The sequence below is a fragment of the Drosophila erecta genome, unplaced genomic scaffold (genome assembly GCF_003286155.1).
Source record: "Drosophila erecta strain 14021-0224.00,06,07 unplaced genomic scaffold, DereRS2 tig00000092-arrow-pilon, whole genome shotgun sequence".
Taxonomy (NCBI): domain Eukaryota; kingdom Metazoa; phylum Arthropoda; class Insecta; order Diptera; family Drosophilidae; genus Drosophila; species Drosophila erecta.
This window is the reverse complement of record NW_020825207.1, coordinates 18,127,640-18,150,911: the sequence shown is the minus strand read 5'-3', so window position 1 is coordinate 18,150,911 and position 23,272 is coordinate 18,127,640. Positions and strand designations below refer to the sequence as shown.

Genomic DNA, 23,272 nt, shown 5'->3' with positions numbered 1-23,272 from the left:
AGAAAGCTCTGTACGCATACAGCGCAGTGATGCCAATATTCTTCTGAAAAAAAGGACAGATTGAGAAAAAAAAAACAAAAAAAATAGGATGAAAATTTAAAAAAAAAGAATGATAAAACAGGACAGATTTTTTTTATGATTATTATTTATTTAGTTAACTTTTAATTTAATATTTTAAATGTTTCGTCCACGACGCATTCGTCCTCAACGTTTGATTCATACGTTGCCATTGTGCCAATGCGTTTCAAATACTTTTCGGGCATTTTATAGGTGTTTCCTGGTTACCTGGCGACACACTTCATCGGACTTAACAGGAAAAAGGGTTATTTTATTTACTTTTTTTGCTTTTTGGTCTTTCTGTGAGCACGAATCAATTTTTGCATTTATGCTGCACTTGCAGTATTTGCAAGTTTGCATTTGTTTTTATCACTTTGGTCCCTTGTTAACCAATTTTTAAAATCTGGCTGGTCAAGCCAGAAATCGCGAAATTTTTTAGGCATTTTGGCAGAAATCACAAAATGTTTGCTTTTGTATATTATTTTGTTTGTATTCTTTAGGCAATTTGACAAAGTGAGTTCGATATTCATACGATTACACACAATATCGATAACATTTTGCTTAAAAGAGATGCCACATAGTGCAAACAAAAAAAATGTGGAATAATTCAAATTAAATTTTTAAAATTCTAACATTGTCTAAAAAGGACAGATTTTCGGATAGAAAAACTTAAAAAAGAACAGCTTTCCGGGTTGGGGGTGTTTGACATTTTTCCCGGATGCTAAATTGGCACTGATACAGTCGATCAGTATATGTGTGCACACGTATGTTCGTGTATTGTACATATGACCAAAAATGCCCTTCACTTTAGAAGTTTATGGACTTTCAATCTATATTATTTGTAATCGATTGCCACCATGTAAAAAACTCTAGTTTTGCATTGCCTTTATTTAAATACATATTAGAAATAGTAATAGGTGAATAAATGAATAAAAAAATAACTGATTAATTTCATCAATTACTGTGTCGTTAATTAATTAATGTAATGTAATGTAATTAATGTGTCGTTAGAGTATTTATCATGCGACGTGGAAAATATATTTTCAGATAGTGATTCTTAGGTGCGCTGGTCCTGCCTCAAGTATTCAATTTTGTAATAAACAGGTTGCATACGAAGCTTTTTTATACTAGTGTCTTTGTTTTTACATTAGGAGTAACGATTAAATTTGAAAATTTTTCTGCATTTGAATTTAGAGGTATTCCATTTCAAAATCCGATTAAGATAAGTTAAGTTATGGAGTTTCGAACTTCAGCCTTGGGACATTTCTAATTTTTTTTGAATTTCTACATCTTAAATTTAAAAAACAATACAACAAAAATTTAAAAAAAAAAATGAATTTTTAAATTTAAATGCAGATTGTTAGAGAATTACGCATTTTAAAATCCAATTAAGATAAGTTGGGTTATGGAGGTTAGAACTTCAGCCTTGGGACATTTCTTAATTTTCTTCATCGACCTTATCGATATCCATTCATTCACCGATTTACTTCGGAGGAAAAGAGGATTACCATTCAGGGGCGCTCGACTATGTGATCACACTCACTTTAACCATTCCCCGAAAACGTCATGAGCCAGGGGGTTATTAATAGGGCTGTTATTAATATTAATAAGACTCTCGTCACTCGAGTACTGGCCCACTCTGGTTCCACTTATTGATAATATACATAATAGTGATGTAGTGCTCCTGTCGGATCGCAAGTCAGCAGCGCCTTATCGAAATGCAAAATCGCACGTACCAGATAAAAGTTACCACCTACTTGAAAATACAGAAACATTGTTGATGTCTGTGGGTCAAATGTCTGGGCAGACAGGTTGAACTTTCGCCAGTCGCTAAGCGACTAAACCCTCCACGCGTCTTAGGCACTGCGGTTTTGATAAACCATACACATTGTGATCCAATTTGCTAGCGCAATGTTTACAAATATTTATTGCTGACTCAGCAGATTCATATCTACGATCTGACATTGAAGGTGATTATGGTATATTGGATTTAACTTCGAGTAGTACCATAAAAATGTGGGCTGTAGGAAGCGTGGTACGTTGATTAAAATGAAATAGCTTGATTTATGAGCCTGTGGACTCAAAACGGCGACTTTAAGTGCCTCTAATGTCGCTGAGCTCCAATTTAAGTTGATAATATTCGGTTGCCTTCCGGCCATAATTATCATAGATAACTACACTGGAAGGCTTAAGATTGAACACTTCAAGTGTTCTGTACGCCTCGACGGGAATGCATTTGCTTTCATTCTTGGCCAGGCTTTCAAAGTAGACGATGACCACGGAGTCTTCATTCTTGGTATCCACGGACTGCGGAAAAAATGAATAATTTGGGGGCAATTATCTTTAAAAAGTGCTTAACTCACCCCCACTCCTTCGACTTCACGAATTTTCTTGAAGCTCGATCTATCCGATCTGTATCCGGAGGGCAGGGACACCTCCAAAACGGCCATATTGGAGGCCTTTGTGCTCCTCTCCAGGAACTCCACGCACACGACTAGCTCCATCTTCGATGACAAACTGCTGGGTCTGACCGTAGTCTGAATACTGAAGCTTGGATTGGCCTGCTTCTCCTCGAAGTCATACCCATAGCTAATCTGGATGAGAGCTGCTCCAGTTCCCTTTGCCTGAACCTCCAGGAATTTGGTGGCCGGCGGGAAGTTAATCGACTGGGTCAACTGGGTCAGATTGCCTAGGACGAATTTTTGGGATATGTCTTCGTTGCTGATGCTCACTTCCCAAGCGCTTGGATTGTAACCACATTTTTCAGCGAACTCAACCAAGGCTGTAAGACCAATAACTGTTTTCTGGCTGGAGTCAAATTCTCCATAAATATTTCTCTGGGCCAAAAGCCATCGAACGGTGCTGATTGCTGACTCTGGCACATCCATTTCCGAATCCATGAGGGAGAGCAGGGCATATGAGGTGATCTCCACATCTTGAGGGCTTCCGTTCTGCACATCCTCTGCCCACCAAAGTTGGTCATTTTCCTGCTTTGACACGGATCTAAGTTGCGCCACAAGTTTATCAGATCCCGGGGCCTGCGACTTTTGCAATGCATATATGGCCATTGACTTGGCCAGTGATAAGGCTGTTTCGTCGAGCTGAGATCTTAGAAAAGCCACCGCTTTGCTTATGGCTTCCTTCTCGGGACTGGTTTGTTTCTGAAGAGCCAACAGGACACTGGATGTAAAGAAAAGAGGGCTCCCGGACCTTGAAAAGTATTTGAAATCCTCCGTGAAACTTCCGTCTTCATGCTGGCGGCTGAGCAAAAATGCGAATCCCTTTTTCAGAATTGTAGGATCGACATATATGACAGCCCTAATTTCGCCTAAGTAACGCAGGACGTAAGAGGTTAGCCAGATGGAACCGTTGGCTTTCGGGGGGTCAAAGTAGCTAAAGCTTCCATCGTCGTGACAATAGTTCAGTATGTTCTGATAGCCCTCTTTTAAATTATTTTTGATTCGAGTGTCCAAAGCTCCATCGAGTTTTTTGGTTCCATTAAGGTGGCTCCACACCAAAAAGTTAACTACCATTTTAGACATGACCAGTTCGCCCGTGCCATCCGGTATTGAAATACCCAAGTTTTGAAGGATCGGACCGAGAGGGTCACTGAATAAACTAAACTCGATCAGTCTGGAATTTGGGAGGTCAACCTGGAAGGTGCTTTTGTAGTCCTGGTTGTCCTTCAAGTTCACTAGGATGGCGCGATTTCTATATTCGGTGCTGCCTCTTACATTGTCTTCAATAACCATTAGCGACTTATGAACAGTAGTATTTTTAACTGAAGAGGTTGCTGTAAATTCTAGAGGAATAAAGTTTCCCGTATAGTTGGGGCAGAAAATGAAGAACGCGCTTTTGGCTCCATACTCATCGATTTCCATGAGTTGTGTTTGACGATATTCCAAGGAATCTTCAAGGCCATCAGCTCCGTTGTCCAGTGCTAACTCTACTTTCAATTTCGTTTCGGGTAAATGGTTGACGATCAGAACCGGAATTCTGACCGTTTCTCCTAGTTTCACTGAGTACGGTAAATGAATGAAGAGCGAGTAGGGCTTGATGGTTCTGATTTGTGTAACGTTACTTTGGAAGACGCCCAATCCTTTTTCCGGGTGCAAGGAAAAACCCTTCACTACCCAGGTGCCAAGGGTGTCAGGAAGCTTTATTTGCAGTTCCGTAACCTCTGTGTGCGATATTTGTATATCGGAAAACAGCCAGGATTCAGTGGATTTCAAAGGATATTTCGCTGATAATGCTCTCGCAGATACGTCTTTGTCTGCATAAAATAAGTACCATTAAGACTCTCTAACAATTAAATATCTAGATGTAGTTACCCTTGTCGAAGAATCGAAAGATCCTTTCCTTAATCTGGGCGTTGGTCATGGTGACAAGACCAAGATGCGATCCAGGAACATCGTGGTAGGTGTGCAAATAGAAGTCCTTCAACTGATCTTCTAAGGAGCTCATTTCTATTTCATGATTTCTGGGAAAGCTCGTTGAGGGCTTGACAAATGACAAAGCATTTGAGAGTTTATTGACATAAAACAGATAATCAATATCGTCCTGTTTTCTGTCATCTATCCTTATCCTGCCTGAAAACCTTTCATCGACCGCCAAGATGCCGACAAAGGAATTGGGTTCTGTTCTGATTCTTAGCTTGACTTCTTCTTCAGGATACCCTGTGCTTGGTGCAGATATACTAATTTCGTTGGAAAGACTCATGAGAACTTTGAATTTAGACTTGGTGTGATGAAGGACTCCCTGTTCGTCTACATAGTAGGCATAAATATAAAAATGGGGCGCAGTGAGATGCGTAGCCTTCAAGGTGAAGTTGTAAACCATCTTGGGCTCGTCGAACTCAACTCTTTCGGTGTGCAGTATAAGACTACGGGCCACTATGTTGTATATAAAGTATTTGATGGGTTCGTTGGAATTGAGAGTCACCCGGAACTCATCGCCAACAACCAAAGCAGCTGGAAGACCGTTGTCATCTTTGGGTCCATGGATCTGAAGGAAGAAATCCACATCTATCTGAGGTGTGAAATAAGCATTTGTCACGTCCATAATGAAGCCTATCGATTGTGAGATTGTTTGCTGGATTCGATGTTCTTCGCCCTTATATTCCACAGATATATCGTAGTATTCATTTTTTTTTTGTAAATCAGAGAGGTTTGCTTTGAACACGTAATGTCCCGGCTTATCCAATTGGCCTTCGAACTCAAAGCGCTTCTTTTCGTCCACTTCTCTGAATTTTCTGAAGTAGCTATTATTTTGTATAGTACCTTCGCTGTAAATAAGCTTAAATAGAATCAAAAAATTATATTTAATATACATTTGTTGTCACATTTTTACTGTACCTTAACCGCTGTCTTGCTTTCGGATACCAGAGATCCATCTAAGTTCGTAATCTTTATAAGAACCTTGTGGTCTTTTTCTTTCCACGGCCTTTGGCACGAATAATCTGCACATGTAATAATATAGCGATTTTGCAGCAAGAAAACGGATGCAAGCTTAGTGGTTTTTTCTCCACTATCTTTATCTTCCACCGATGCACTTATTGTAGCTATATAAGGGGCCCGGATTGGAGCTATGTGTTTGGCAATGTCCGTCAGAAGAACATGAAAGGTCGCCAGACCCTTGACTACAGCACCATTAGCTGTTATTGTGCGATTATAAAGATTATTCTTGCGCTTTTCCGTATTTAACTTAATATTTAGTTCAGCTCTTCCGTTGAGGGGGTTTCCGTACGAGTGCCTTGGAAAATATAAATTATAATAAAGTATTTAAGGAAACATACATACTCCACGCTCACTTGACTCTAAGCACTATCTTCATCTCGTTTTCCTTTATACTGACGAACGCTGGGACATCTATTTGAATGGAGAACCTTGGCAGCCCCTCAGGCTTTACGTAAAATAAGGTGAATGTACTAGCTCGAGCGCCATATTCAGTACCCTTTGCATCTTCGAGGTTCAACTCCCATTGCCCCAGAGCTGCCCTTTTGGACAACTGGAATTGTCCAGAATAGACTCCGTCAGCTACCTTGCTTTTTGTGGCCTTATCAACCTTGTTTCCTTTAGGATCCAAGAGGCAGATAACCATATCTTTGGCATAAGTATCTGGGCGAAGTTGCTCATTTAGTAACAAAACGCGATAGCTAATCTTGTCTCCAGGGATATACTCATCCTTGTCAATTAGTAAAACAACCACTGGAGCATCGTCACGGAAGTAAAGACTAATGGAGTTCTGAAACTTCAGGCCTGACACTCCTTCAGCTGTCAGTGCGTAGTCACCCGAGGAAAGGTCAGGCACCTTAAAGGCGACCTCTTTCATTTCGCGGTCTGTGGGTAGGTCCACGGTCAGGGAATCATTATACGAATTCCCTGAGATGGCCAGTTTAATGGTGACTGGTTCTTTGATGCGATAAACGGCAACGGTTACTTTGAAGTCCCGATTAGGGATTATGGTTCCGGGGGCCACTACACTATACAGTCTAAATTTAGAATTTTAGAAAATTATGTTTATTTAATTTTAATATTTATTTATTTATTAAAGATGATATCATAGTTTACAAAACTAAGTCCTAACATTTAATATAATGTCATAGCTTAGGCAAGCATTTTAATTGTAGAAAATTGTAGAATTCAATATACTATTCTAGTTTGCTTAACTAAACATGTGAAATTTATATTTTTTTAAATTTCAAGGAACAAATAAGTTATTTCTCACTCTTCTGAATTCTGTGTAAATTTTAGGTATCAAGTGCAAAATGATTTTTCGTCACACAAGCTGATATCAGATCTTTTGCATCTCGAAGGTTGTTCGATATCATATTATATTAGTTTATTGAATTTAATCAACAAAAAATGTATCAAACAGCAATCATACATTTTTAATCATTTTTTTTTATTTATAATTATACATTTATAAATCAAAATCACAAAGGTAATTTTCCCAAACAGGTTTTTCTAATTTTATTAAATAGTCTTAAACTTACCCCTGATCCCTTGCATGTATATTATGATTCAAGCACAAGCAAAATACACAAACAAGCACTTTAAGGCAATTAAGAGAACTCATGATCGAATTTTAAGCAACGAAGATCATATTCTTCAGGGATAAAACAGAACTATGTGCCTCCTGCTGCACTCACAGCAGAACTGGTTAACTGAAATGGACAGTGAACCCATCGGCTAAGGACTGCACCTCCCATTCTAAGTCACCAGTCATTCCTGTTCTTCTAGTTGAGGCACTCTTCTGCCAATTTGCCGTATATGTACTAGCTGCTTTGTTAAAGATTGCACCTGTTGCAATTCTAAACGTCATACATTTCTCTGGTATATTATTAATTTGGCTTTTCTAGCGTATTTGTTTTTAATTAAATTAAATTAAAACAATATAGTTCCAGTTCCCCGACTATCAGATACCCCGCTAGTGGAAGTGCAAACGAGAAATTTCAACATTTTCTGGAATATCGGTAGAAATTGGAAATAAAAAAATACCGAAATGAAAAAACTTAAACATTTTTTATTTTTTTATTTTTGTGTGGGCTTGACAGTTTTGGGCGGCTTGTGGGCGTTGGAGTGGGCGTGACAGAAAGTTTTTGGCAAATTTATAGACTTGCGCTGCGTCTATGTCTCTGGAAGCTGCATGCTTAATCTAACATTCTAGCTATTGTAGTTTCTGAGATCGAGGCGTTCATACGGACAGACGGGCATGGCCAGTTCGACTGTGGTATTGATCCTCATCATGAATATATACGTTTTATGGTCGGAAACGCTTCCTTCTTCCTGTTACATACTTCTCAACAAATCTAGTATACTCTTTTACTCTACGAGTAAAGGGTAGAAAAATTTCGTTTTCGTCAGATGTAAAACCATATTGAATCTGGGGTCGAGTGCTCTTTAAGAACATTGAACGAATTTTGAATTGAGCTTATCTGAATGAAATATTCTGGAACAATGGCATATTGTTCAATATGAATGTCACTGTGTTCTTCTAAAGTTGGCTTGAACTATCCTTAGTGATGTCATTCAGAATAATCATAGGTATTGTCTGGCCGCTTTCAAAAATCCACTGGCTTTTACTGTGTGCGTCCATCGGGATTTCCCCTTTGTTTATGACTCAAATCACTTCGTATTTCTGCCTCAACATACTGGGTGTGGGAATACGTGCCTCGGGAAAAATTGAAATAGTTTTAACATGTAAATCCCATTTTTTATGAGGCCACTTACCTCGCTTTAACCTCTATTTGCATCTGTTTGATAGATACGAATTCGGAACATCTATCTCCACGGTGAACGAGGGCAGAGATAGACGTGTCACCTCAAAAATTCATTATAGGAATTGAGAATCTCTTGCAATACTAATGGTCAGAGTAACTGGTTCTTTGATGTTATGTACGCCCAAAGTTTCTTCGTAGTCCCGAATAATCCTTATGTAGTGGATGTAGAAGAGAACTAATGTCCATCAAAGCTGGTTAAATGCAATCTGTAATTTACTTACCACTGTATGCTACCAGTCTTTTCTGTTCTTCTGCTTATGCAACTCATGGGTTCGATTAGGGTAATATATATTATATTATATATTATTTTCAGGCTGTCACCTATGTCGATGTCGTACCTCCGTTGCGACTCCAAATGACTCGATGTAATTTTTTTCGTGTACGGTAAGACATCAAATTTGCCCAATTTGTTGCCCAGTTAAATGTTAGTAAGATTTAACAGACAGAACAATTCCTTAACACCTATTTTAAATTGAGGGGTTCCGTTAAATAAACACCAAATAAACACCTTTGAATATGTTTGCTTCTCCAATGGCTTGGTATTCGTCAAGTATTTTGAAGTTGAAAGAGCATTTCTATTTACACGAGGTCCATAATACTTTGTCCTCTTAAAAAAAAATATTGTTCATATAGGGACCTGAAATATCCTGCAGGTATTTCTTTTTTTAAATATCATTGTAGGAAATGGGTTCTAAATTTTTAGTAACTATAAACATGTATGGCGTTACCTCTACCACATTGTACAGTATTTCATCGGGCTTATAATCATACCGTTATCATTAACCAGTATGATAAATTTTCATTAAAATTATCTAGCGTATACTACATATATCGTAATTGTCGAAATTCTCATCTTTCTAAAGGATAGCCTGAGTTTAGATTTAGAAGCAGTTGCTCATATAACCCCAAAACTCGTAACTGAATTGTGTCACCAATCTCAAATTCGGACTTTCCTTCCACCTTTCCTTCCTGTTAGTTGAACAGCATCCTAGTTCAAAACTACCAAGTTAAATGTATCTTATTTACTATCGCACAAATCCTTAAGTGACTGCCAGTCAAGGAGAATCAATTGGTTTATCGTGCTTTCTAACTGTTTCTAAGATAAGATTTGAACACCGGGGCCCTAGCACATTCTCTAACGCGCTTCGTCACTACGTTAGATCCCATATTTTACCCAAAGGAGTAAAAGAGGCATTTTGTATATACATTATAATCACAATTTTATTTGAAGCAAGGACAGAACGTATATTTAGTTCGTTTGGTTTGGATATTCTAGCACTTGCTCTTACACTCGGCATCCTCGCAAATATCGCAGAGCTTCGACTCGATGGAGTAGTATTCGGTGGCCTTCTTGTTCGTGTCATAGTAATCGTAAAGGACCACCGAAGATGGCTTCTGGTTGGCCACCGAATGGGTTCTGTAGGCCTCTATGGGAATGCATTTGTTTTCGTTCTTGGCCAGATTCTCGAAGTATATAACCACCACGGAGTCACCGTTCTTGGTTTCCACCAACTGCAAAGGGATTATATATAGATGATTAAAGCCAAAAGTGTAGAGATATTATGGAGCCTAAAACTTACCCGCACACGTTCGATGTTTTGGATGTCTTTGAAGCTATCTTCATCAGCAGTATAACCAGACGGCAGGGATACCTCCAGGATGGCCATGTTGGATTCCTTGGACTTGCCCTCCTCCACGTAGTCCACGCAAACACTTAGTTCCAGTTTGGCTGGCGACGATTCAGGCAACACGGTGATCTGAACTTTGAAGCTGGGTTTCGGCTCCTTCTCCACCACGTTGTATTGGTAGCTTATCTGGACCATAGCGGCTCCAGTGCCCTTAGCCTCAAACTCAAGCGACTTTGTGCCCTGTGGGAACTCAACAGTCTGGAGCAGCAGGTCGTTTTCCTCCGATGTGGTGAGCTTCTCGGACTTTTCACGCTTTCCCTTGTTGGCAACGGTCACCTCCCATTTGGCCGCCTCGTAGCCCGACTTCTCTGCGAACTTAATGAGGGCGGTGAGGCCCACAACGGTATCCTGGGTGGAGGCAAATCCTCCGAAGCTATTTCGTTGGGCGATCAACCAGCGAACGGTGTTCAAAACAGTGTCGGCTGTCTCCTGGTCAGATTCCAGAAGAGAAAGCAGTACATATGATGTTATCTCCACATCTTGACTCCAAACCCAACACCACCAGCGTCCGCAGCTTTTGGTGGCACGTAGCTTATCCAGATCCTCGGTCCACCAGGTGCGATCGTCCTCGTGTTTGGCCAGGGACTTAAGACTGGCCACCTGCTTGGCAGCTTCTGGCGCCTTAGCCTTTTGCAGGGCATAAATGGCAATAGATTTGGGCAGGAGCTCTACAGATTCGGCGGTATTAGCGGTTAAATAGGCTACCGCCTTGTCAATGGCAGCCTGGTTCGGTTTCTCCGTCTCCAGCAGGGCAAGCAAGGAATTTGCGGTTAGGGTCAATAGAGATCTCTGGGAGCCATAGAAATACTCTCCATGTTCCGTGAAGCTTCCATTTTCTGCCTGGCGAGTTAACAGGAAGTCGTAGCCCTTGGCCAAGATCTGCTCATCCAGTTCAACTATATCCTTGATTTTGCTAAACGATCGCAGGACATAGGCCGTCAGCCAGGTGGAACCATTGCGCACCGGATCCTCTTTCCTCCACTTGGTGGGACCAAAGGAACTGAAACTTCCGTCGTCGTGGCGATAGCGCAACATATTCTGGTAGCCCTCCTGCAGATTTCTTTTGATGCGAGTTTCCAAGGCAGGTGTGAGTTTCTTGATGCTCTTCAGGTAATCCATCACCAGATAGTTGGGCACCAATTTGGACATGGTCTGCTCACCACAACCACTGGGCAATCGCAAAAGGTTCTCAAGGTTCTTGATCACTGGTCCCAAGAGATCCCCCACCAATCCGAATTCCACGTGCTCGGAGTCGGGAACCACATCTTCCGGCACTTCTAGCTCGAAGGTGTTCTTAAACTCACCCGTATCCTTAAGATTGATAAAGAATGCCCTATTCTGGTACTGGGTTATACCTTCGGGGATTACCTTTAGCGGCTTGTGTATAGCATCTCCGGCCAACGGTGAGATGGCTTTGAATTTCAGTAAAATATTTCCAATGACCTTGGGTCGGATCAAAAATGAGGCTCCTGCCGCTTCGTTGGCGCCCACTCTTATGTTCTGCGTACGCTTCTGGTCACCAATCACCTCATTCGAGGCATCCACAAAGTCGTATTCTTGATCCTCGTTGTCCAGGGTCAGTTCCACGTCCAGTGCCTTGGGCAGATAGTTAAACACCAGAGCCGGTACATTGATCACCTCACCTCGCTTCACAGAGTAGGGCAATCGTACGGAGACAAAGAACGGCTGGAATGTCTTGATGTGTGTCGGATCATTGGTGACACCCAATCCCTTCTGCGGATGCAGTGAAAATCCAGTGACCACCCAGTTGGTGATCGTGTCGGGTATGGTCTTCACCCACTTGAAGGCCTCCTCCTCGGTGCTCTCGATATCGGCAAAGATCCAGGTCTCTGCAAAATTCTTTCGCACTACTGGGGCTGCAGATGCACTATCGGCGGAGAATCCCACGGCTTGAGGTGCTTCTGCAGCACCAAAAGCGACAGTCGAGGTTTGGTATACCGGACTGTCATATACCACTGTCTTCCTCATGCCGACATGGGCCCCACCAAATCCTTCTGTAATTTTCAATAATTGCAATTATTGTTGATTATTGTTATGGTACAGATATACGTACGTAACATGTGGTCGGGAGCGGTCCGATTATAGAAGAAATAGGCATTTGTCATCGTCACAACTCCAGACCGTTCTCCAGGGTAGTAGGAGTATCCACCCTGCCAGGGCGTAGCGGTGTCATAGCTACTTAAACTCCACTTGAAGGATTCCTTGTTCAAATCGTTGTTGTTGCCCAGAAGCAGGACACTCTGATCGACGGCCAACAACCCAACGAAAGACTTTGCCGGCGTCTTGATCTCCAGTGCAACGTCGGCACCCGGTTTCACTTCTTCGGGAGCCTTGATTTCAATCTGGTTCTGCAGTTCCACCTCCACACTGAACGTTTCCTCGGCGTATCGGAACTCTCCAGTCTCATCCACGTAGTAGAAGTACACCCGACCATTGGGAGCAGTGAGGAAAGAAGGCTTTATGGTGACGTTGACGGTCTTTTGGGGTTCCGCGAGATCCACACGCTTCGTTTCCAATATGTTTCCACGTCCCACAATGTTGTACACAAAGTAATTGAGCGGGCGACTGGAGTTGAGGGTTACTTGATACTCCTGACCGATCTTAAGGCTGCAACACAAGTAAAATAAATGGTTAATAAAAACCGTGGAACGCCTGTTTAACCGTGTACTTACTTCCAGACATCCTTGGGCCTTTGAACTTCGGCCCTAAACCACTCCTTTTCCTCTTCGGTGCTGGGATGTTCAATCTTTTTTGGTTCCCTGTACGGATAGGTGGTGTACAGTTCCCGCTTTTCATCGAGGAACTCCAGCTCAATGCTGTAGTAACGAGAAAAGTTGGCGATATCCGGCAAATCGGGAAGAACAACTTTGAAGGGAGCCACACTGGACTCATTCAAGTGGCTTTCAAACACGAACGTTTTCTTCTCAATCTTGGGCAATTCCTGTTCTGGACGATTATCTCCAAAGCTATAGAAAACATGATTGCGTCGAATTCCTTCAGTGAACTTGGCCTAAAGTTATATATGAATATAATAAGGATAGATAAGGATCTCTAAGATTTCTAACTCACCTTCACAACAGACTTGGTATCTGTAATAAGTGTGCCATCGACATATGTAATCTTAAAGTTTAGCTCGTGTTCCTTGTCGGGTTTGAAGGAGAAGCAGGTGGAGTAGTCAACGCAGGACATCTCATACCGATAGGGATACAGCTGCACACCGCCTGTTTCGTTGAGCTTCACGCCGGTGAAGTCTTCCTCCACAGTGGCCGTAATCTGGGCATATGAAGACGAGGTCTTGTGCGGCAGATAGCTGGCGAAGTCCTTGAGATCCATGGTCAACTTCGCCTTGCCACCGACCATGTCGGCGGTTCCCACAACAGAATGTGCGGGGTAGTCCGTTTGCACTGAATTGCCATCCACATTCTCCCAACTGCTCGTCGCATCCAGATGGACATTGACAAGAACTTTACCATTCACGGGTTTACCATAGGTATAGCTGTGGGTTAGCACTGATATTAGAACGTCCTAAAACATCAAACTTCGGGTAATACTTACTTGGCCTTCAGGACGACATTGAACTCGCCATCTCGCACTGAAACCTGCTCCGTGGCATCCATTTTGACGGAGTACTTGGGCAGCACGTACTTCTCCACCTCAAAGTTGACCCGCTCACCCGACCGACGCCAGGGACCCAATCCTCCGAATGGTCTCCGGCCACCAACGTAAACGCCTTCGTGCTGCTCTCCGTTCTGAACCTGAAGGGACCAGGAGCCCAATGTGGCGAACTCGGAGAGCTCGAATTTGCCAGTGTAGACGCCACCGGTGGTCTTAATGTGTTTCTCCTGCTTGATGCGGTTCCTCTTGGAGTCCTCAAACCAAACCACCACTTCATCCTCGGCGGTATCCGGCAGCAGGTTCTCGTTCAAGAAGATCACTCGATAGTTGATGGTATCACCGGGCTTGTACTTTCCCTTGTCGGTCTGGATTTTGATGTATGGCTTGAAATTTTCCCAGTTCAGTTTGGTGGAGTTCTTGAACTCCAGTCCCTTGACGCCCTCCGCTGTCAGATTGTATTCACCCGACTCCAACGGAGGCAGTTTGAAGGTAATCTGCTTGAACTCATCGGCAGTGGCTAATTCCACGGTCTCGGTTTCGTTGTAGGAGGGTCCAGTGATGCCCACTTTCAGGGTGACGGGCTCCTTGGTTTGGTGGACAGCCACGGCCACATTGTAGTCACGGTGGGAGTGGATGGTTCCGGGACCCACAATGGTGTACTTACTGGAAGCGGAAGAAGACGTCAAATTATATATATTTTACAAAAAACTAAAACTCCGATCCGTCGGACTATGAACATTTCCATTTGGAAATCAACACGTAAAACACAAATTCTTGACCAAGCTCTACATAGTTAAAAATAAAATTATTTTGTCTAATCTGTAGGCAAGGACAAAAATGGAACTAGAAATCTTTAACGGCACCATTAACCTCGTATTGATAATGAATCAAATCTTTGATCCGAGATTCTATTGAAGTGTATGAGTAATGTTTTTTTTTTTTTTGATCTGTGACAGTAAATTATAAAATATATTTATATATACATATGTACTTATATAACGGATAATGTTCCAGGAACATGATCTTATACTGAAAAGTATGAAACCTGCTCAGTTATGCTCCTTAATCATAATTCCAGCCTTTTACGCTTACCCTGATTTCTCGCAATTACAGTCCTCGATCTCGTACATTAATATAGTTAGCCTGAACGTAATTATCTTCTCTTGATTAGCTTTGTTCAAGTCTTTTATGGTAATTCCAGGTTCTGAGACTCTCAAGTTATTATATAACCCACCTTTATATTCGTTTCTAATTACTAATAATTCCCGGGATCATAAAAAATGCAATAGAATCATCAAGGGAACCATTAAGCCAAACAAAGTATGTGACGTGCTCCTCTCGTTTGAGTGAAATATATAAAAATCCATGTTCAAAATGGCTTACAGTGAAACTCAATTAGCATCACAAAGTTCAGCTTAACAATATTTTAGAAAAACACGTCTCAACAAGGTGAGATTAAAGTGGCGGTGGCACCTTCAACTCAAAATTGAATACAAAACATTACTTCAGGATAAACTAAGCTCTATATAGTAGTATCCTTAAGCTTCACACTCTCTTAAAATTAAAGGTGTGATAAGGAACGATGTTTGTCATTTGTTATTTGAAATATGTAGAGCAAATAGAGCATATTTGGTTAGATTCTCCTATAAAACCAAGGGCAAACCAGATGGAACAAGCAATTAGGTTAATAACTGATTTTGCGTATAAATAACAAATTAATTACCTTGATGTTCAGTACAAACGGCCCTATCTGTCTATATGCATACTAATTAATTGAAATATTCACCGAGCATACAGTGTCAGTGCAAATAATAGTGGTAATAAGCATTAATCATTGTGGATAATATAATATAATAACATAAGTGCTCGAGTGAGATGGGAAACCAACCACTGGCATATCAGGGAACTGGCTTTGATTATCACCTATATTCCAGCCTATATTTCAACACCTATTCCCAAGCCCGATTCTACTAATACTCTGGTTGTAGCTGTGTATTTCGATGGATCCGATCATTTAGTAATATAGTATGTGGCAAATGGACTTACCCCTCGGCTTTTACCGGTTCCATCGTCTGCAGCAGGGCCAAAATCCCAAAAGCCGTGACAGCAAAAGCGTCTGCGCGACGCATTTCGTTTGCGTTGTTGGTCAAAGGAGGGCGGGAAAGGAGCGGCAAAATAAGAGCACAGATATAATAAGGCTAAAAGCGGGATCGATCCTTGCGGAAGTTTGGTAAGCGCGACTACGACCGACTGGGCTCAGAGCCGAGCTGGGACTGGTTCGGTTCGATGCCCCACGGATTTGTTATAACAGCGAGCGACTTCAAAATCCCAAGCCCGGCAGTCGAAGCCGATTCCAATGGGGCGAGCGAAGTCGTAAAAAACGAACTGATAAAAATTATAAGTAAATAAAACTGGCGGTGTGTGTGGTGTGGAGTATGTATGTACTCGCTTATGTGCCCACTGAAATCGATGACGAGAGTTGGGCAAACAAAACCTAAACAATAACACTGGCCACAAAAAACGCCGGCACTTGAATATCAGTACTCATTCGTGAGTATTCACTTGGGCCAGTTTCAGCTAAAATATCATTCATAATTGGATTGCGGAGGGGATTTACGGGGACCTACTGCTAAATATTCACATCGTACTTATAAATATTCACTCGTGAGTATTCACTTGTACCAGTTTCAGCTAAAATATCATTCATCACTGAATTGCAGAAGAGATTTATGGGAATTTACTGATAAAAACTTTAAAAAATAAATGTTCTAATTTCATCATATTTAGAAATGAAGATATACATATGTATGTATGTACATGTAACGAATACGGGGCGAAAAAATAGACGTGTTTGTATAGACAACAGAGAGTTGGTGTTGATGAGTGATATTTCAGATATTTGTCACAGAACTATGGTCATGCAATAGTCAAATTATAACAACTTTTGTATATTTTGTGTGGGGTTTTCGATAATTAATAATAATAACAATAACTGTCGCTTCGTGTTTCCGCAATAATTTCAGATAGAGATTTTGCGTTTAAATGATTTACGTACATGAGCTGGTTTTTGGAAAACCCCAAATGATTTATTTGGGAAGATCTCGCGTAAAATCCCTATTCGTGAATTGAATACAAATATTTATGTTTTCCGTGTGTCAAATGACGTCTCGGGCAATATTATTTGGACTTGTGGATTTGCAGTGCCAACGGAACTGGCTTCTGAATCGGAATACTGAGAGCAACTGACTAGGCGAAGTATATATATGTACATATACATATATCGAAAACTTTATTCTCCTCTCAGAGTCAGCTGTTGTTGTTTTGGGCCCTCAGTGGAGCATTCATACATACACTTGTATTTGTGGCTCTCTTCATTTGCCCGATAATGACGTCACTTGCTTATATTTCACACTGCCTGGTAAATAAAACGGCAACCTAATGTTAAGGTGAGTAATGCCCGAGAAATATGTACATATATTTTTTTGCGTTTCTCTTGGTGATTCCCCGTTTGATTTTTCTCTCGTGCTACTTAGTACTGTGTAATCTATAAGTGTTACTTTGAATACACTGTAATCTAGGGAAGGTGTTAGCTTTCAATCGCTGTGATCACTTTATAAATATGTATACATACATATGTCGGAATGGATCATGCTAAGATCTCCGGCTTAATTAATTTTATCATGTACATATTTTCCACTGTAGTTCTACAATTACAATTAATTCAAGACGGCTATAAAAACTATCTAAAGACAAAAGTGAGCAATAGTTTTTATGAAAAAACGGGTTTTCAAAACTATTGTAAAGCTGATATATGCAAGAATATTTGAATCTTTAAACACTTTCTGAACTGTATACATTATTGTATGCATAATAAAATTAAAACTATGCAAAGCTGAACAAAATGTTTCTATTATTCTGAACTAAATTCGGTATTGTTTGAGTTTTGAGGGTAGAAAGACTTTGGAATCTAAATTTTAGATAGTAATGCATACATGGGCATACATTTGTCGCGATTATGTCCATATCTTGTGATTAATCACTGAAGTAAATACATACTAAGAAATGAACCCGCGGAAATTTTATTATGTAGTCGATTAAATGGACTAAGATAACGCAAAGGTAATATGTATATACATATCGTAGAACTTACCTAGTATTTTCCATCAAATCTCATCAAAGCCAGCCACCTCATAAATTACTAATTCGATATGGATGCCGTTGATATAAAAAAGATAAATAGAACATGTATTAAACCCTTTTTTTTCTTTATTGTTTCAATGGCGCTGTAGCGAAGTGTTATAGTGGGATATTCCCGATCACATTGCGCGATTCTAATCTTTCTATTTGCTTTGCTTTTGCTGTTTATTCATCGCGCTTTTGCTTTTGTTAGCAATTTCACAACAGCGATCATCGCAGACAACTATTTAGGGTGGACCTAAACAATATGCTTTATTGTAATCCATTATATGTATGTATGTACAACATATGTATATTCTAACCGCAGAACTAGACAACGAATATAGTTCAATCCAACAATAATTCAATACTTTGTTCCGTAATTAGGAAATGCTAACACATATGACTCTGCTTTTGGGAATCACTCATGGTGAATAACATGATTAACTCCGGTCAATTATCCAATCCGGTTTTAGATTGCTCCAAAAATACCGATATTCGCGTTTCGTCCAGCTGGAGAGCAATGCCAATCGCTGCCACTTGTGGCCGCTGCCGCTGCCGCCTTTCCCGCCCCAAGGTGAAAACACGTGAACGGGGCGATCCGCTGAGTCACTTTTTGCGAACGCCGCGCTCCACTGGCTTTGAAAGTGTGACTTTTCGGATCACACTGGCGGAATCGGAATTCTCTGGCGAGAGCGACTCGCGAGCTTTTTCCAGCTGTTCCATGCCGTCAGGCCCTCAAAAGCGTTCTAACAACCGCCAGGAGCGGTCGCGATTCTCGGTTGGCTTATCGGTTCTACGTGCGCATCTCGCGTAGCAGATAAGGGATTTTCCCGCAACTAAAGCATCCTCAGCAAAATGACAACTGCCGAATTACATGGTTCCTATGGAGGCCTCTACTTCGGCTTCTGCACACTGATCTCACATGTGCTTCTGGCGGGGATCACCGCAGCCATTGTTTACAAGTGTCTTGTGCTCAAATTGGTGCACACCGCCGGACATGCCTTCTACTGCACAATCGCCGTGAGTAGTTTGATTTCCATTTATATCCCCTATACTCACACATATTCAACTATTTCAAAGATAATATGAAAAAGAGAAAGGATATTACTGCTTAAAAAATTGAGTGAGCTTTCTATACCCTTTCTAATAATTTTACACATCTTAAATCCTGTCAATTTATCTTATATTTCCCTATAGTTTGTGTTTTTCATGGGTGAGGCACTGCTGGTCCGGAATAGCGCATATCTGGAGTCCTCGTTGGGTCCTTTGAACCTCAACCGCCTGCACGCCGTCCTGGGGCTTTTGGCGTTCCTGGTCGGAGTTGGCGGAATCGGAATCAAGACATGGCAGAAGCTGGAGCGCAAACGGGAAGATCCCAATGCCACTGTTCGCCACTTTAAGAGCAACCATGCTTTTTACGGTGGGTTTGTCTGTTCTCTCCCCAAATATAATGATAATTTATGCCTCCATCTTTCCCCATCAGGTATAATCGGCTGTGCTCTTCTGCTGGGTAGCGTTCTGAGCGGTCTTCCGCTGTATTTCATCAACGGTGGCTTCACCTTAAAAATGCTTCATCGATTTTTCGGATTGGTCGGATTCCTCACTCTAATGGTATCTCAAATGTTTGGATATAACACGGGATTTGGCCGGCGACAGTGGAAGGCACACCACCAGAAACTCTTCAAATTTTTTACATTTATTGCCACCATTACGACAGCAAATTACGAGTTTCGGAGATTTGTACGAGATGTTGCTGGCTTGGCGACTTATTATTTTATTGGACCAGATGCAGCAGAAGCTAGAGAAGATCTTTGAGGCTCTTTCAACCAGCGAGTTTTATCACAATGGAACATGAATACTTCAGGCTGTTTCCGAATCCAATTTCGAAACACAGTATTGCGGATTTTTGTATCACTCAAAAATATTTCAAGTGCTTTGCGGATCAGAGCTCTGAATTTTGTTTATAAAAAGTCCACAACCGATTGATACTATACGTATTAACATTTTATATAATTTGAGGCTTTTGTTGGCTGTCAATCTTACTCTACTTATCTAAACCATATCAAGATAAAAACTGACATTTTAAATCATTTTTAGTTTATTGCAATTTCACATACGATAACATTTTGTTGATTATTTAAAACATAAAATAAATACATTTCCACTTTTTTTTTTGGTTACGAGATTAAAATAGCACCACAGAAAAAACTAAGCTACGTAGATTTGAATTGAAGATACATAACAGATATATGGATATTGAATATGTATGTTTAGTTGCGGTTCTGCGAGACATGCATTACGTCCAAGGCAGCTGGGATATCGCCCTGAACCGACTCCAGGAGCTGGGTGAGCCAGGCACCCTCGTTGCTGAAACCCATGGCCATCATGGCATGGATTGATTGATTGATGCGTTCATCTAAATACGAATGTTAATTAATATAAAGCGATTAGGTACTCATTTTGGCACTTACCCGTGTGGTAGACGGGTACAGAGCGCTTTTCCTCAGGAGCTGCTGGAGAGGTGCCGACGCTATTGGTGGTTACGGATGTCGTCGACGTCGATGTACTCACCGTATCCACTTGAGCAGTTTGGGTGTTGGCCGAAGCCTGCTCCACATTTATGTGCTGACGCAAAAGTTCGCCCAGCTGACCAAAATCACTCACCGGCTGCTGAGTAGCAGCAGTGGGATTGGTTGTGTCCAGATTGCTCAAGTTAGTGTTTTTTGCGGAGTAAGCATTGTCAATAACCTGCCATTCTGGGTCCAAGCTGTCTGAACGGCGTCTATCCTGCTCTGTCTCGCTGGTGGTTGCCAAATCAGTTGGCTTAGGAATCAGTGGCTCTGTCTCAGGAGCATCAGAGACCGATCCAGAAATTGATGGAGTGGCCGACTGGTTAGCAGATGGGACATTCGACTGATTAGCCGATGAAACAGCAGAGGGAACAGCTGACTGACAGGTCGAAGATGCAGCCGACTGGCCACTGGATTGACCCTTTTCTTCAGGTTTCTTGTTCTCAGTACTGGGAGTCATGGAGGGTGGAAATATTCCCGAATCACCCACTTCTGTTGGATCGATCATCTTGGCAAACATTTCGCTGAAGTTGCTAAGGATTTCGATGCCAGCACGCATGTACTCGGGTGGCACAATCTGCGAAAGGTTATCCAGATTAATCACTGGAGTAGTTGGCTCAGTGGAACGTGGAGTCGTGACTGGATCTTTGGTTGGAGGAACACTTTGATCAGTGTTTACCTTCATTGGCTCAGTTGGTTTGGCCTCGGATTCAGTTGCCTTTTGAGCGGTAACAGTGGGCTCAGCTTGTGGAGAACTCTGTGTTTGTTCTGCAGCCTTTGAATTCTGCGGTTCGGCTGGTGCCGTGGCCGTAGTTTCGTTCAGCGGCAAGTTGGTCATCATCTCGACAAACTGAGACAACACCCCGCCATGGCGACGGGTGTGACGCCGTTCACGGTGACTATCCCTGGTTGATTCGCCAGCCCGAGCTGTCTGGCTCGTCTCCTGAAAAGGACAATGTCCCCTGGAGCGCCGGCCACAGCGACGTCCCAATCCTGGACCCGTGAACCAGGCATCGACCATACCGGGTCCATTGTTGGTCGGCATGCGCAGCATCAAGTGCTCAGGATGCTTGTGGGCCGACTCGCATTTCTGGCACAGATCATAGTTGCTGCACTGGACGCACTTGTAGCGGAACCCAATCAAGGGAGTCAAGCCGCAGCCATCGCATTCAACGGAGTCGTGGATGGTAAAATTGCTCGGATTGTCGGCGGAGGGACCTTCAGCGTTGGCAGAAGAACCCTCCTGCTTGGTGGCCTTTGGCTCCTCTATGGGCACCAGTGGAGCCACCTGAATGTGCATAGTGCACTTGGCCAGGAAAATCTCATAGTCATTTTGGTTGACTATTTCGATTTCATCTTGATCAGAGTCTGCAAAAGTTCGAAAATACAAAAGAAAATTAAATCAGTTATGAGTCACTGCAGTTTTGTTATCAAAAGTGAATCACGGAGGGCTCTATCTAGACAAATGGATACAGTTGCGGTTATACCAGCACGACCAATTTAATCTATACATGAACATACTTACATGTATGTATATTTTCAAAAATTTTTAAATTTTTCATAACTTTTAAAATCAAAAAGTGTGTTAGAAGATGTATAATTTTAAAAATCAGAAAGTTTGAAGATCTAACAAGTTTGTATTTTAAGTAAACATTTGTGCAATTTATTGAACATTTGTATCGAGCAACTATTATGTTGACCACGTATGTACTTCAAAAACTCCATAAAAATAATTATCAGCTAATGTGTCAACACATTTTTGCCAATGATAAGCAAAACTATCTGGGTGAATCCCTGTTTTTTGGGCAAACAACGCAATAAATTGGAATACTTTTGCAATAGAAAAAGCTAGATTTAAAAGCTGAATGGTCAACACTGCTTTGTCGGATACAGTTACAAATGTATGAAAACTAACGTACACACATACATACATATATGTATGTTGCAATATTTCGGTCTCGATTGCAATTGCGTACCTGCAGCATTTAACTGTTTGTATGTAGAACACAGTTATATACGGCTGCATTTTCATTACACAACTTACCGATCCAGAAGGTCCTTACGTCGCATTTCGGCAACTGACGTTCCTGGAAGAGATACAGCTCAATTTCGCGACGCAATATGGTGTAATTCAGGGAGGGCATCCTCAAGTATGCATTTATTTTCTTCTGGGGTCCAGCGACGTGGTAGGTGATTTTCATCAACTTCTCAGACATTTTCGCAATGTCTTCACAAGTTTCGGTAGATGCTTGAATATCGGTGCTGATGCGGTTAATCTTGTTTAACTTTTCGCAGCGAATTTATGTGACGGATTATATTAATTTGGAGTTCTCGACTACTGCGTCGTATTTGTTCGGGCGATCGATTGTGTATACAAGTGTGCAGCTGAGGCGAGAGCAGGTTTATATACCATGCGAACTAGTTGCTCGAAGGTTCTTGAATGGGTGAGGCTCAAAATTATTGCAAATCACGGTTCTACTTGCTGGGCGGCCGCACCAGTTAATCTATCCCCAAAATTGTATAGTAATGCCAAAGCTGGTCTTTGGCAAAGTTTAATAATACTTTAGGTATCGATAATGAGAATATTTTTACGCTGCCTTCATTGGCGCTCTATCGAACTCACTACTTTTAGTATTTTATACGTTCAAACTTTGCTTTACTTAAAATCCCGCCGGATTATCGATATTTTCACGACATAAATATTCCACTCATGCGTGAGTGAGTCTCTTATCGATATCGAAACCAGCAAAATGCAAATTTTGAAAACCGTCCGGTTTTTATTTTATGTATATTAATCCTGGCAATATAGTCCAATCTGGGGATAAGTTTGGATAACAATGTCCTCGTCGAAATCAATCCAC

The 23,272-nt window shown here is 41.4% G+C and overlaps 4 protein-coding genes across 4 annotated transcripts; 1 reads left to right on the top strand and 3 right to left on the bottom strand.

The window, feature by feature from the left end:
- Positions 1 to 1,951: 1,951 nt before the first annotated feature.
- Positions 1,952 to 7,204, bottom strand: LOC113564334 (alpha-2-macroglobulin-like). The gene is made up of 6 exons (XM_026980993.1): positions 7,052 to 7,204; positions 5,867 to 6,547; positions 5,412 to 5,808; positions 4,389 to 5,352; positions 2,421 to 4,330; positions 1,952 to 2,364 (listed from the first exon to the last, which is right to left on the bottom strand). The coding sequence occupies exons 1-6, from the start codon at positions 7,132 to 7,134 to the stop codon at positions 2,152 to 2,154; spliced, it is 4,248 nt and encodes a 1,415-aa protein (XP_026836794.1). The 5' UTR covers positions 7,135 to 7,204; the 3' UTR covers positions 1,952 to 2,151.
- A 2,328-nt stretch (positions 7,205 to 9,532) lies between these two features.
- On the bottom strand, positions 9,533 to 15,962 carry LOC6549310 (alpha-2-macroglobulin). The gene is made up of 7 exons (XM_001974196.3): positions 15,709 to 15,962; positions 13,603 to 14,325; positions 13,117 to 13,543; positions 12,720 to 13,057; positions 12,101 to 12,654; positions 9,919 to 12,041; positions 9,533 to 9,850 (listed from the first exon to the last, which is right to left on the bottom strand). The coding sequence occupies exons 1-7, from the start codon at positions 15,789 to 15,791 to the stop codon at positions 9,611 to 9,613; spliced, it is 4,488 nt and encodes a 1,495-aa protein (XP_001974232.1). The 5' UTR covers positions 15,792 to 15,962; the 3' UTR covers positions 9,533 to 9,610.
- A 2,558-nt stretch (positions 15,963 to 18,520) lies between these two features.
- LOC6549311 lies at positions 18,521 to 19,897 on the top strand. Its single transcript, XM_001974197.3, has 3 exons — positions 18,521 to 18,861; positions 19,039 to 19,261; positions 19,325 to 19,897. Exons 1-3 carry the CDS (start codon positions 18,697 to 18,699, stop codon positions 19,654 to 19,656), a joined length of 720 nt encoding a protein of 239 aa, XP_001974233.1. The 5' UTR covers positions 18,521 to 18,696; the 3' UTR covers positions 19,657 to 19,897.
- Positions 19,898 to 19,921: 24 nt separating this feature from the next.
- LOC6549312 (protein ref(2)P) lies at positions 19,922 to 23,070 on the bottom strand. Its single transcript, XM_001974198.3, has 3 exons — positions 22,456 to 23,070; positions 20,313 to 21,779; positions 19,922 to 20,257 (listed from the first exon to the last, which is right to left on the bottom strand). Exons 1-3 carry the CDS (start codon positions 22,625 to 22,627, stop codon positions 20,112 to 20,114), a joined length of 1,785 nt encoding a protein of 594 aa, XP_001974234.1. The 5' UTR covers positions 22,628 to 23,070; the 3' UTR covers positions 19,922 to 20,111.
- Between the last annotated feature and the right edge of the window lie 202 nt (positions 23,071 to 23,272).

Coding starts and splice junctions, on each gene's coding strand:
- LOC6549311 (XM_001974197.3), top strand. CDS start 18,697: ATGACAACTGCCGAATTACATGGTTCCTATGGAGGCCTCTACTTCGGC. Junction 18,862..19,038: donor CCTTCTACTGCACAATCGCC/GTGAGTAGTTTG, acceptor ATTTCCCTATAG/TTTGTGTTTTTCATGGGTGA. Junction 19,262..19,324: donor GAGCAACCATGCTTTTTACG/GTGGGTTTGTCT, acceptor TTTCCCCATCAG/GTATAATCGGCTGTGCTCTT.
- LOC6549310 (XM_001974196.3), bottom strand. CDS start 15,791: ATGCGTCGCGCAGACGCTTTTGCTGTCACGGCTTTTGGGATTTTGGCC. Junction 14,326..15,708: donor GAACCGGTAAAAGCCGAGGG/GTAAGTCCATTT, acceptor TTCCGCTTCCAG/TAAGTACACCATTGTGGGTC. Junction 12,655..12,719: donor AGGCCCAAGGATGTCTGGAA/GTAAGTACACGG, acceptor CTTGTGTTGCAG/CCTTAAGATCGGTCAGGAGT.
- LOC113564334 (XM_026980993.1), bottom strand. CDS start 7,134: ATGAGTTCTCTTAATTGCCTTAAAGTGCTTGTTTGTGTATTTTGCTTG. Junction 5,353..5,411: donor AAAGCAAGACAGCGGTTAAG/GTACAGTAAAAA, acceptor ATTCTATTTAAG/CTTATTTACAGCGAAGGTAC. Junction 2,365..2,420: donor GTGAAGTCGAAGGAGTGGGG/GTGAGTTAAGCA, acceptor TTTTTTCCGCAG/TCCGTGGATACCAAGAATGA.
- LOC6549312 (XM_001974198.3), bottom strand. CDS start 22,627: ATGTCTGAGAAGTTGATGAAAATCACCTACCACGTCGCTGGACCCCAG. Junction 21,780..22,455: donor CGTAAGGACCTTCTGGATCG/GTAAGTTGTGTA, acceptor GAACTTTTGCAG/ACTCTGATCAAGATGAAATC. Junction 20,258..20,312: donor TGTACCCGTCTACCACACGG/GTAAGTGCCAAA, acceptor ATTCGTATTTAG/ATGAACGCATCAATCAATCA.